At 48.9% G+C, this 14,206-nt stretch overlaps 1 protein-coding gene across 1 annotated transcript in view; it reads right to left on the reverse strand.

Annotated features, from left to right (window-relative positions):
- The window catches only part of NCOA1 (nuclear receptor coactivator 1), a 114,597-nt gene that overhangs the window by 53,040 nt on the left and 47,351 nt on the right, over positions 1-14,206 (reverse strand). Inside the window, 1 exon segment of the mRNA XM_019613376.2 lies at positions 2,705-2,807. Within this exon segment, the coding sequence (XP_019468921.1) occupies positions 2,705-2,790 (86 nt within the window). The 5' untranslated portion in view covers positions 2,791-2,807.

Below are 14,206 nucleotides of genomic sequence, written 5' to 3' on the forward strand. Positions count from 1 at the left end.
GGTGCCCCTGCGTGTGGCAGGGGGTTGGAGCTTCATGATCCTTGAGGTCCCTTCCAACCCTGGCCATTCTACGACCCTCTGATACGATTCTATGATAGGATGATTCTGGCCAGTATTCTGCAAGCAAGATCCAGCAGGGTTTCCAGATGGCAAGGCAGGTCTTCCAAAACACCACTGTCCCAACAGAGAGACACTGAGCATTGTGAGAGAACGCTGACACACAACCTGAGTCAAAAACCCATCTCCAGAAGGAAACTGTATCCCATCCAAGATTGTGCCACAGCACAAAACAAGCTCTGTGGACAGCTGGATGCTTCACAGAGAGGTCTGCTTTGGTTTCTCTGCCAATGGGGGCACGTAGCAAGTGCACAGCAACAAGACCTTGAACATACCCTGGTAACTCTGCATAATCCCATCCAAGCAAAACAGGTGAGACAACATCACCCCTCCTCCAAGGAGCTCGTCAGGCAGGCTACGTGGATGTTCCTTTATTCTTCCTTAACTCCAAACATGTTATTAGCTCAATATCCTGACAGGCAGGCTCTGTCTCTTGAGTATTGTGCTGCTGTTTGAGCTCATTCTTGCACTGAAATATCTGATGGTATTTATGTAGCATTGCAGAGACAGACCCAAATGCAGAGGCATGCTGAGCTGCCCATTGCCTCCTCCTCCCTTTGGGCCCAGAGTGGTTGGCAGCCCATGCACTCGGTAGAGCAGCAGCATCAAAAGAGAAGGAAGAGAAATACTGGACACAAAGCCAGCTGCAGGGAGAGGAGAACACAAGCTGCATGAAGACCATGGTGAAGACCTTCTATGGGAGGTACTGGAAGTTCTGCAGCAATGGGTGGTGAGTCATGGCACCCAGCACCCAGTTCTACCTGGCAATGGGCAGGCAAATGCTTCTCACAGGAGCTGAGTGAGGCTTCGAGTTAAGATCAAATGAATCCCTAGCTTGCCTTGCAAATCGAAAAGAAATAGCAGGGAAACAGGGAAACATTTCTTTTCTTTTCTTTTTTTTTTTTAAAGCCTTCTGTTGTGGGTGAGCTCATTTCATGAAAAGCCATAATGTCACTGTTGCTGTGGCAACTTTCGAATTGTAGGAGGGAGAATTGGCCAATTTTCCTTACATAAAGGCATCATGAGAATATTACAGCAGTGGGCTGTTCCTTATGACTCCGAAGTATCATCAATAGCAAGTCAAACCTTCTCAGTTTTAACAGAGGCGTTCGGAAGTTCACTTGGCTCTGATGGGATTGGGGCAGTTGGTGGGACTGGGGGAGGGGGACGTCCCTCCTTGCTGGGAGCCAGAGCTCTGCTCCTCTGCAGAGAGGAAGGGCAGCCCTGGAGAGGACTCCTCAGCCTTATTCATGGGCTTCAGCCCTGCTGTGTGGTGTCTGATGGCTTCAGGCTCTAAAAATACTCTCAGGACCGTGTCAAAAATCATTGCGTTGGGGCAAGGATGGAGAATCCTTCACTCACCGTCTCCACAACTGGTTTGCTCCTCACCCTGCAAAGCTGGAACATTACTGATGTCTGTTCTCAGGGTGCTCAGTGGTTAGAAAGCCAAACCCAGGAGATCCCCATGGCTGAGCTGCATGGGCACAAGGCACAGAGCCTTCATCCCCGGGGTGAGGATGAGGGGCTGCAGAGCTCTGACTCACACAGGTGTGAAATGACAGAAAGGGAAGCTATCTCACGTGATCAGTGAAGTATTTATTAGGAGCAAGGCAGCTATCCATCACAAGTGCTATCAAACCGTGTCCTGAGATTATTCCTCATTTAATGGCATGGATAAGCCTTGAGCTACAGAGGCTTTGTGAGAGGGTGAATGAGCTCCTGTGACAACCAAGAACTACAATAAACAGAAATCCTCAAGCAACCACTTAACATCTCTCTCCCTTACGCTACCAGAACACTGTATCCTTTGCACTTATTGTCTACTGTGCCATGCATGAGCTGTAATTGACAGAAAATACATGCAGAGTTTGCTCAGCACATCAATATTCTGTGCAAAGCTGCATCCCAGGCTGCAGAGCCGGAAATCCGTCCTTACTAAGAGACAGCACTGCAACGGGAAAAGATGCACAGGATTCACAGAGAGCCTGTGAACAGGAGATCTAAGACGTGTTAATCCTAAATCAGTTGGCCATGTGAAGGCTCAGTCTTCACATGGGAAAGGTGCAAAACGTTGCAGTGAGCTGAGTTTTAAAGCGCTCTGCACTAGCAAGTGAAAATATTTCAGACAGAAGCAAGAGGGCCTCCAGTAAAGTTTCTGAATATGATGAAAGATGCATTTCTTGGGCATCTGGCACGAAGAGGAATAAGGCTGGGGATGACTCGCAGACCCCACTGTTGCCCTTTACAGAACTACCAGCTCCAAATTTACCCTGAAAAACCTTCTCAACGCTCCTCCACTTGATTGAGCGCTCTCAATTTATAAAATCAATACATTAACTCGGATAACAAGCCTCTAATCATCGTTTGCCACCTAACAACAAGCGGAGCAGATGGGGAGCTGCGTTTCCATCATGCTCCATCTTCCACCGCAGCCACTGATAAAAGCAAAGCGAAGTTCTGGTGGGAAGTGTGAACGTTTACAAGTGGCTGAAACCAGGCTCCATCTGCTCAAGCAGACGGGATCGAACGACGCTGTCGGAATGAGAAAGTAGCCGGGGCAGGGACGGACGTGGCGCGGCACACGTACCTCTGGGCCGTGTCGCAGGGAGAGCCCTTCCTCTTCCGTGAGTCGGGGTTGGCGGGGTCTGTCGAGCTGTCCCCAAGGCCACTCATGTTGACCTACTTTGCACCTGGAAACGAAGAGACACGAGGTCAGGATGAGGCTTCTGCAGCCAAGGGAGGTTCTGTGTGACAGCGCCGGGGAACACGAAGCAAGCCACCTCCAGGAGGTGACCAACCCAACGCGCGTCGTTCTTGTTGAATTGATGCCTCGTTTGGGCAGTCTGTGGGGAAAAGGTGTGAAAACAAGGACTGATCACGTCACCTTCCTTTTGGTGTCCCTTGGTCACCATTTGGCCAAGCAAGCCCTCACCATAAACACCACGTCCATTACATCACAGCCTGAGCTCTTTCCTACATCCCCCCCAGATTTTGTCTGCTTGGCCTTAATGAGGGTCAGCTTCAATGTTTTGTTTACAGGCTAGCATTTCATTTCATAGAATCCCAGAGTTAATCTGGGTTAGAAGGAACCTTAAAGCATGTAAATCTCCATTCTTTGCCATGGGCAGGGACACTTCCCATAGACCAGGCTGCCCAAAGCTCCATCCAGCCTGGCCTTGGGCACTGCAGCAATGGGGCACCCACATCATCAGCCTGTCTCAGTGCCTCACCACCCACATGCTCATTCATTAATTATGAACTATCTGTTTTTATTTAACTGAATGAAATACTACATAAGCACAACAAGGGCAAGGAAGTCAATTAAGGCTGTTTTTTTTTTCCTGTATCTTCACCTTGAGCTGTGTTGAAGGGGTTCTGCCAAAGAGCCAAGAACACAGCCAAGCCCAGATGGGATTAAATCTGTCTCCTACAGGTTTAAAACTCCCAGAAGACATCAAACCAAGGGACACTGCTGCTCTATGAAGGAATCAGCTGTGCCCACTGCTTCACCTCCTTTCCTAGAGTTGTTCAGTGATTTTTCCAGTAATTGCAATAATTCAATACCAGATTCTGCTACCTTCCAAACGCTTCATTTATTTTCACATCTTCATAAGTGGTTAGCAATGTGAGAAGACACAATGCCTGGGGAACAACGTAATGGGACCCCAGACAAGAACTTTGTTGTGTGGGTAGGGAGTGAAGGGACCGAGTTATTAAACTCAGTTCCCTTCATTTCTTACATTGCTCTCTAAAAGCTGGAATTTTAACAAGCACTAAAGCACTGACTGATGGCAATAAAACAAACCCTACAAGACTATTCCACAGCCCAGAATGCCAACCCATTTTATTCAGCCAATTCAAGAGATGCTTGCTGCAACAGGAATGCTCTGGACCACCCCAAGGACCCATCTCCACGCTCAGGTCAGGAAAACCCAATACTGACATTAAAAATTTAATGTCCTCCCACTGCAACAATGAGTCCTATTAACTCACACCGCCATTCCAGGCTTTGATCTCACATTATCAGCAGCCAAATTAAAATAACAAACATTCTGCAGGACCGAGGATGGGGCAGGTAAAGGCGACCATCCTACCAGAATACTCTGCTGTGAGACCACGACCTTGGCCAGAGCCACCAGATGCCCCAGTGAGGTGAATTAAGGACAACGTTGAAGCCTCAGCTGAAATCCTTGGCTTGCGTTAAGCCCTTGATGTAATACGTTCAATGTTTCTTTTTATTGTAAAACTAGTTTATTTTATAGCAAAACTTGCCAGGACGAACAGGCCAAAAATGTAATCTGCTCTAAAAATAGGCGAGCTGAGCCCTGCTGGACAAGGGCAAGGGTTGTGCTCCCAGCGAGAGAGCAATGGGGCATTTTCACAGCAAACCTGGTTTCTAAACACCAACTTCTTGTAAAAATGTTAATATTCCGCTCGCTTAGGAAAGCAAACAGAAACAGCTGAAGAGCATCGAGGCAGTGATGAAAACAAGCTAATTAGTTCACCTGGGAGGAGCAGGGCAGTAGTTTCCAAGCTTTGTATGAGCTCTCCTGGATGCAAACCTACCCCGTAAAGCAATCGCTCCATGGCTGTCTCTCTTGGTCTAACACCAGAATCATGGAATCATTCAGGTTGGAAAAGACCTCCAAGATCCCAAGTCCAACCCCAACCCATCCCTACCATGCCCACTGCCCACATCCCTCTGTGCCACATCCCCACGGTTCTTCTGTAAGTGTACTTCTGTACGTATAACAAGGACTTTTTGGTAATACCCAATGGCCTTGTGGCCCACAGCCAGGCAGATGAATCTGATCCCAACCCCCTGCTTACAAAGTCCTGCTGACGTCTATAGGAGAGAGGCACAACCTGTGGGCTGCTTTTACAGAAACTGCAATGGTGGAGGAGTCCCTCGCATTACACCCATTTATCAGCACAACATAACCCATCTGTGCACACACAGTCTCAATTAGAGGTAATTAAGAGCATACTCAGAATGTCACAAGGATACATCTCTATTGCTGCCCTCACAAGTTCATCACCAGCTGCTAACCTTACTGCAAAAAACAAAAGACTCCTGCAGACCACAGGAGAAACGGCTGTGCCAGCCTTGCTGCAAGTCACTCACTAACCCACTGCATCTGGTGTTCCTCTGGGCTTTGGGGTTTCTCTTAAACTTCTTTTCTGACCTCCCCCCCAACAACAGTAATGATAAGGGAGAGAGAGAGCCTGAATAAATGCTGCTTTTTCGGCTGCTGAAGTTGTCAAAAACAAATGTCACATCTGCTTTGTGCAACGCTCTTTGGGGGTTGGAAAAGAAATCCCTGTGTCCATATGTCACCGGTCCAGCAGACATGTCTGCCTTCCAACTAAATCCTCTTTTCTTGCTACCTTACCCCAATTTCCCTGCCCGTCTCCTCCTGCCTCCCTTGGAGATGCTGCCAGATGGAGCCTTTGGCTCTGGGACATCGATCCCTACCTGCAAAGAGCAGTCTGAATGTGCAAGAGCCGGGGTTCTTGGCAGAAGGAGAGCAAAGCTGGGAGGAAGGTGGAAATAAAAACCAGCAGTGGGAGATCTGAGTTGTTTTCTCTTCCTGGAGGAAGGGTGGCTGTTTGTGCTGGTGGTGAGTTCACCTTGCTATCGCAGAGCACCTGGAAATGTCATCAGTGGGGTTTGTCTTCTCTTCTCTTGCCCACCCCAGCCTGAACATCCCCTCTTGACACCAAGTAATCAGCCCTTCCGTCATTATAATAATTATTACTATGGTGATGAAGTCAGTGCAGTGCTTGAAGCCCCCAGGGATGCCAGCCTGCATTCCCCGAGTCCTCACTACAGGGAGGATCGAGAAGACCCCATTTCCACGCAGGGATCCAGGCAAGGAGAGATGAAACTCACAACCTGAAGCCAGTTAACTCAATCCAAACTCAAAGGCTTCAGCATTTTGACTCAAGGCTCAACAAAACGCCCTGAAGGTCGTTTTGAGGGGGAGGGGTTCAGCAACGCCACATGGGCCCTTTATCCCTGCAGTCATTAGGGCTATGTAGGAGGGAGTTGATGGATGAGGATTTATGTTCCCGGCCCTCCAACAACTGGGAGCACATCAGGCTGAGGGCAGAGCATCACGCTCCAACATCCCCATGTCCAGAGCCGGCATCCGTGGCCCTGAGCCCTCAGTGCCCGCAGGGCTGCTGCTTGCTTTGCCTCCCGCCAGCGAAGTGGGATGTGCAGAAATCTTCATTAGCACAGGCTCTGCTGAGGCAGCAGGCTAATAAAAGCTGTCAGCTCGGGAACGCGGTGGAGCGAAAGCCCACAGTCTCAATTCCCCAGCAAACACACGAGTGTGCCTGCACCCACCTGCTGGTTCAGCCTGTGAGCAAAGGGCACACTCGTGCCCAAAGCCCTCCCGGGAGGTTCTGCAGTGCTGTTTGCATTACAGAGGAGCAGAACTGGCAGGATGATGGCCCCAGGTCTTTCCAGTGTCTCTCACTGTGCCTGTCCTTCTTCTCATTTTAATTCTGAACGCTTAGAAAGTCCTTCGTATCCACCCTATGGAGGTGATGAGCTTCACTCTCCCAATTCAGGCTTCTCCACTGCTTGATCTTCTACCCACAAGAAATATTAAGAGCTGTTTATGAGGGTGGATAGTGATAGGACAAAGGGGAACGGTGTTAAACTGAGACAGGGGAGGTTTAGGTTGGATATTAGAAGAAAGTTTTTCACCCAGAGGGTGGTGAGGCACTGGACCAGGTTGCCCAAGGAGGCTGTGGATGCCCCATCCCTGCAGGCATTCAAGGCCAGGCTGGATGTGGCTCTGGGCAGCCTGGTCTGCTGGTTGGTGACCTGCACACAGCAGGGGGTTGGAACTGGATGAGCTTGTGGGCTTTTTCAACCCAGGCCATTACATGATTCTATGATTTTGCTTTGGAAAACTATCACGAGCCCTAAGTCAATGAAATGGAACCGTGGAGCAGAAGGTAATTCTGCATATGGCAACAAACACAAATACACACAGCAAAGTGAATTCCTCAAGGTGGAGAGCACAAACCTGCTGAATGTCAGCTCCAAGTTCAACAAGTGCTTGTTGTTTATGTGTCTGATGCCCAGAGAACAGGAAAAGAAGGGGAAGGGGTATATAAATCAAGAAGACTGAGCATCATCCTTAAGGAGGCGACAGTCCAAAAGGCTGAGATATTGTGAATTTTAACACACTGATCATCTATATTGTGTTTGCAACTCACAGACCCACAGCGGCCATTCCCCCTTAGCCCGAGGATAATTCCAGCAGCCAATTTGCTTTACAAATGAATGGGAAAATGTGGGAAAGGGCTCTGCCTTAGCGCTACAAAAATGAATAATCCAGCTGTGGGAAATCAATATTTGACGCCTGAGGAGAGCTCTGGAAATCCACAACGCCACTCTGTTATTTTCCTAAGCTCTCTTTAAAACCCACCTCAGCTAAAATACAACAGACACGAGGTAAGCGATGTGCTGCTTATTACACTAATTGCAATCATCTCCTTGTTACCTGGTGCTCACCCACATCTGTTTGTCGTAGCCATCTGCTGTCTGTCTTAATTAGCTGGCACACTCGTGGGGCTGGGCTGGAGCACCATGTGGGCTCCCAACGCAGCTGCATCCCAGCATCTCTGCGCCTCATGGCATGCAGAGTGACACCACTGCAAGCAGAGGGCAAAGGAAAACAAAACCAAACCCCAAACCTGAAGGTAAACTGGTAAGAATCCAACAGGGCCAGGGAGCAGCGCTGGAGGACTTGCAGGAGATCAATGAGTAAATGATTGCCCAGCAGCTTCGGCCACTTGTCCAAATTTCCCAAGGTTTACTTTTCAAGTTGCTCTCAGATTGTTCACCAGAACAACCAGGGAGCAAGCTAAGAATGAAAATAAAGCAAATCATGGGGAAAAGGACAAAAACACGACAACTCCACTTCTCCTTCTGCTTCATTTTAAAATCAAGAAGGTGCTCATCACTCCATGCTGTTGTCCCCATTGCTGCTGCCCCAGGCAGGAGCCCAGCAGCTCCACCAAGGCCTTTAGCAGATGCTGCCTCCCAGGTGACCTCTCCACATTCATTTCTGGAGCACTGCAATGCTTCTGGATAATTACCATCAACTTGGTGTGTAGGCTCAGCACTCCCTGCTAAGCTTCCTTGTCCTGGAGGTTCTACTGAGCACTCCATGGGAAGGGGCTGCTCAGAACCATAGAGTCATTCAGTTTGGAAAGGATCTCTAGGATCCACAAGTCCAACCCCAGCCCACCCCACCGTGCCCACTGCCCACATCCCTCAGTGCCACATCCCCACGGCTCTGGAACACCTCCGTGGATGGTGACCCCACCACCTCCCTGGGCAGCTGTGCCACTGCATCACTGCTCTTTATGAGAAGAAATGTTTCCTAATACTCAATCTGAACCTCTCCTGGCACAACTTGAGGCCATCACCTCTCATCCTATTACTGTTACCAGGAGCAGAGGCCAACCCCCACCTCACCACAACCTCCTTTCAGGAGCTGCAAAGAGCAATAAGGTTTCCCCTGAGCCTCCTCTGCTCCAAACTGAGCCATCCCATTCCTTCAGCCACTGCCCATAACATCTGTGCTCCAGACCTGTCACAGCTTCATTGCCTTTCTCTGGACACACTGCAGGGCCTCGGTGTCTTTCAGTTAGTGAGGGATCCAAGAAGATGATTCCCATAGCTGACTCAAGAGATGATACATGATCATAGCTACACACGAGGACATTAAAGTGCCTGACTTAAGAAACGAAATAATAGGAACAAGCAGAGCACCTCAGCAAACACTACCATTTGAAATGACAACTCAACAAAAGCTTCTAAGAGAAACCTGCATGTCAGTGTTATCAAGAACAGACTTCTCACATTGCTTTGTCCAAACAGCACGATGTGTGCTTTGCTTTCATATTTGTTAATGGCTGGAAAAGCTCAGTTGTCACTAACAGAGCTTCAGTAGCATCCTCCATCCTTCTGCATAACCCACTAGGATCGGCGTAGGAACCACACTGCCATGGGATACCCAAAATACCCAAACCTGCAGACAGGACAGCCCAGTGCCCCCACTGCTTGTCTTCAGCTCTGTCTCCAAGTGCTTAGGATGACCTCACTGTGTCCTCAGGGCTGAGCAGGAGGGAATGCTGCCACCAAGGCTGGCCTTGATGTGGAGCCCTTGGCTGTGGAGCCCTTGGCTGTGGAGCCCTGGGTTGGATGCCCAGTATAGACCTGAGCTTGGCTGCTACTCATTCCCTCTCCATTTGTCTCTTGCCAAGACCCTGGACATAAAGAAGCCCAACCCCATTCCAGCAGCACAATGAGCCAGTGAAAGATAGAGCTATTTAGGAGACAGATGCTTGCGTGTGAGATAAGATGGGCAGCCGGAAACTATGCTCAATGGAGATCTCTATGGCTCATGATCCTGCACCAGCTGAGCTGAGGATGATCAGAGGGCTGGAGCACCTCCCTCTGAGGACAGGCTGAGAGAGCTGGGACTCTGCAGCCTGGAGAAGAGAAGGCTCTGGAGGGACCTTATAGCGGCCTTCCAGGACCTGAAGGAGCCTACAGAAAAGCTGGGGAGGGGCTTTTTGTAAGGGCAGGTAGTGACAGGATGAGGGGAGATGGCTTTAAACTGGAAGAGGGCAGATTCAGACTGGATATCAGGAAGAAATTCTTTACTGTGAGGGTGGTGAGACACTGAACAGGTTGCCCTGAGAGGCTGCGGATGCCCCTCCATGGAAGCATTGCAGGCCAGGCTGGATGGGGCTGTGAGCAACCTGGGCTGGAGGGAGGTGTCCCTGCCTACAGCAGGGGGGTGGAACTGGATGATCTTAAAGATCCCTTCCAACCCAAACCATTCTGTCATCCCATGAGTTTCTCTCCCCTCACCACAAGACACACACATGTAGAAAGTCTTTTTAAAAGGACAACTGCATGCCTCCCTTGTAAACAACTTCGATCAGGTATTTCAAGCCCACCTGAAGAACTCCAAGTATTCCAACTGCTTTGTTTTTCATCCTCATTAAAAAACCAGTAGAAATTCAAATCTCTCCTTCCACCAGCTGTTTTCCCCAAACACACCAACTGCTTCATTACGGGGCTGCTCACAAACGCTGCCACGTACTCCTGGAGTGTCTGCATCCATGTCTTTACGTACGAAACCCAAACCCGAGGCACCAAACACGTGGCTGCAATGAGAGGCCACACAGTGGATGGCAGAAGCCCACACTGTTCCTTCGTGTGCGTGTGCCCTCTGCTTCCCAGCCAATGCGTGGTGGATGATAAATGGAAACTCCGGTTTGAATTAGCCCAAGTCACAGAAGAAAAACAACAACACGTCATTTATGCAAGTCTGTATTGTTACCCAAGCCTTTGTGCAATCCAGAAGCAAAATCGGGGCTAAATGTCACATAATACCAAATATCTTCCTGTTCAGATTTATAGCAAAAAGGAGACGCAAAGGAGACCCCAGTGATGCTGGATGCTGCAGGGCTTACATCACTCTCTAAAATCTGGACTTAAGTGCTGTCCAACTCCGATTTCAACTATGTTTCATTTTGGGATGAGCACTGACAGCACCAACAGCTGCTTTTCTTGCAACAGACTCATTTTTTCCAGTGGTTTCCATCCTGCTTTGCATCCCAGAGCAGCAGAGCAGATCAGCAGACTCTCCTCTCTGCAGCCACGTTGTTGGAGCTATCCCAAACACTGCTGGAGGAGTGCAGGGGCAGCAGTCAGATCTGCTTTCCCCCTGTGCTCCCCCAGGGCTGCATCACGTGCAGCGACAACTTTTGGAGGCAGCAAGGCTGGCAGCAAGGTCACATAGGTGACTGCAGAGTGTCAGAGAGCAGCAGCAGAGATGGAAGAAACCCTTCGAGAAGGTGAGTCCAGGTTAGGTGTGCACAATGTTAATGTTGGATCACTCTGGGTGTTCAGTCTTCTGCTCCCTTCCTCCAAATTCACCCTTGTAGGACCACTGAGAGCTCATGCTCTGCTCAGCAGGCAAATCCTGCAGGACTTTGTCCCAGAGATCTGCCTCTGCCACTCTGTGCTAAAGGACCTTGGGCAAAACGTGCAGCTCTGTTCCCATCACTGTGGGAAGGGACCCGTTTCACCCCAAAGCGGGAAGGAAGCCTGCTCTTTTGATACAGAGATCAAAATATTTCTTTGCACTAATCGTGGAAATACACTGCAAACACAAAGCAATGTGAGCCCAGCCTCGAATGAACAGAAATGGATGTACAATTTAATTGCCATCCTTGAGTGCTCTTCCTCGTGGAGCTGCTGGTGCCTCAATGCCAGCAAGGATCACTTGGCAATGTTTACAGCAGAGATAAGGCACAGAACCTAACTGCAAGAACCGTAACCTTCTCTCCCAGTAGCTGACAGGAAAAGTAGGTTAATTTATACAGCTTCTGAAAGGAAAAATAACACTAATTCCCTCGTAGTCACACAACATTACACACTAAGTTTCGTATTACATTTGTGAATTACACTTTGCAATTACACAAGTTTCTCTATGGGGAGAATGAAGTATTTGGCAGAACGTGCAAATACATCAGGTTCTCATGTAACTCCAATTAAACTGCAGTAGAAACACATGCACATGCAGCTCCATAAAAATCACCGTGAGCACGCCTGGGTTACAAGGGCACTGCAAGCAGCAATGCAGCTGAGTGATGTTGGGCACAGTGCTACTCTGCGGGGGATACGGGTTCCTTTATTCAAAATGTGCAGGATTTGCATGAGGCTCTTCCTTCTTATATGCTTAAAGTTGCTAAATCCAGAGCGCAGGCCAGGTTAAGAGTCAAGTGATGCTGGTGACCATCAACAGAAGCTCATATTTTGGGGAGGGAATGGTGTCAAAGTGCAACCCTGCCAGCTCCAAGGCAACTGCCAAACCACTCTACCCTCTGGAGCATGAAGTGTGTTTAATCAGCATTCACACTGCAACAATACAAACCAAAATTCCTCCTTGAAATCCAGCAATTGATGCCTACCACGCCTGGCTTTATGCTGAGCCAACTGCAGCTGGAAGCCAGCAAAAGAACACTATTATTTCCTCCTGTATCCTTCTGCTGGATGGTGGGTGTTAAGGTGTGCCTGGGAGATGAGTTCAGCAAAGCCAGGAGTTCTGGTGGATCAGATGGAAAGAAAGACACCATATGGGGATTCAATATCAAACAGAGCCATTAAGAAACATTTCTTCTCCAAAAGAACAGCACAGCTGCCCAGGGAGGTGCTGGGGTCACCCAACCTGGAGGTGTTCAAGGAATGTAGAGATGTGGCACTGAGGGACCTGGTCACTGGGCACGATGGGGTGGGCTGGGGTTGGACTTGGGGATCTTAGAGGTCTTTTCCAACCTGCCTGGTTCTCTGATTAACAAGGACAGAAATGCCAAAAATGTGTTAAGGCTGCACTTCAGATCTAATGATTAACCTCGGGACCCCGCTTTGAAGAAAGCTAACAGGCGGCCATTGTACCAGCAGAAATGTCTTTTTCTCCCCCTTTTTTTTGTTCTTGCTATATTTTGTTTAATCACATCTGCCCTACTTTCAGTCAAGTGTGTTGGACTCCTCTTTCCTCCTGCCATCCCCACCAGCAGTGACTCCCAGGTGCTTCTGGCACTCGCTGACAAGAATCAGTGCCGACAGCCGGCTGCTCCCCCATGGAGAGCTTTGCTTCCCACCCCCCTCCTCTGGGCTGCTTCTCCTAAACCCTTTGTAGGGCTTCTTAGTATCACAGACTACCCCACGTTGGAAGGGACCCACATAAGGATCATCGAGTCCAACCCCTGGCTCTACACCCAAACCCTGTGGCTGAGAGTGGTGTCCCAGCACACCCTGAGCTCCAAAACTGGGGCTGTGCCCACTGCTCTCTGGGGCAGAACCTTTCCCTAACCCCCACCTCACCCTCCCCTGATGCAGCTCCGTGCACTCACAAAACTCAAGAGTCAGGAAAACTCTTCCAGTTGTCTCCAAAACGATGACATTTTATCTGCTGGAGAGAATTTTGTGCTGACCAAAACAAAAGAGCGCATTACAGAGCTTGTTTGAAAAGCCTGCCACGGCTTCCTTGTGAATAGATTAATCAATTTTATGAGATTTGATGCTAAATTCCTCACTGACAGCTCCGCTCCTAGAGAGGCAAGCTGCCATGGAAGAAGTCTGGAGGGCGTCAGCTCGCAGAGCTGGTGTAACACGAAGCGACCCAAGACTCGACGAGTACACCAAAAACAAGAATATCAAGGAATATATTTTAACCCATTCATCACTACTATTCTATAAAATGACTGTAGTTAAATTCTGCTCCATCTATCGGAGAATTAACCACTGAGGCAGGGAGATGGCCCTTGGTAAGTGACCCACGAGAAGAAGTGGAGCATTGGTCATCAAAGATTTTGTTAAAGGATAAAAGGATGCACATTTTTCTTAGCGCAGATATACAAGAAAGAGAAAGAAAAAGGGCTGATTGACTCATGAAGACAAAGCCTTAGAAAATCTTAGACCTCTTCTAAGAAGAAAGGTTGAGGGAACTGGGCTTGTTTAGCCTGGGGAAGAGAAGAGAAGGATCCAGGGAGACCTCATTGTGGCCTTCCTATACTTGAAGGGAGCACATAAACAGGAGGGGGAATGGCTGTTTGTGAGGGTGGGTAGTGATAGGACAAGGGGAATGGTGTTAAACCGAGACAGGGAAGGTTTGGGTTGGATATTAGGAGGAAGTTTTTCACCCAGAGGGTGGTGAGGCACTGGAACAGGTTGCCCAAGGAGGCTGTGGATGCCCCAACCTGCAGGCATTCAAGGCCAGGCTGGATGTGGCTCTGGGCAGCCTGGTCTGCTGGTTGGCGACCTGCACATAGCAGGGGGTTGGAACTGGATGAGCATTGGGGTCCTTTTCAACCCAGGCCATTCTACGATTCTGTGATTCTATGAAATGTCCATGTTGGACAGGACCTTGCTTGCCTCTGGTTGGTTTCTTTTCAAAAGTCAATTTTTCAAAAGGCCGTGCAGGGAGATGCTAAAAGAAATAAAACCACACGCAAAGAAAAACACAGAATTAAAAAAAAAAAA

This window comes from Meleagris gallopavo, chromosome 2 (genome assembly GCF_000146605.3).
Source record: "Meleagris gallopavo isolate NT-WF06-2002-E0010 breed Aviagen turkey brand Nicholas breeding stock chromosome 2, Turkey_5.1, whole genome shotgun sequence".
Lineage (NCBI taxonomy): Eukaryota > Metazoa > Chordata > Aves > Galliformes > Phasianidae > Meleagris > Meleagris gallopavo.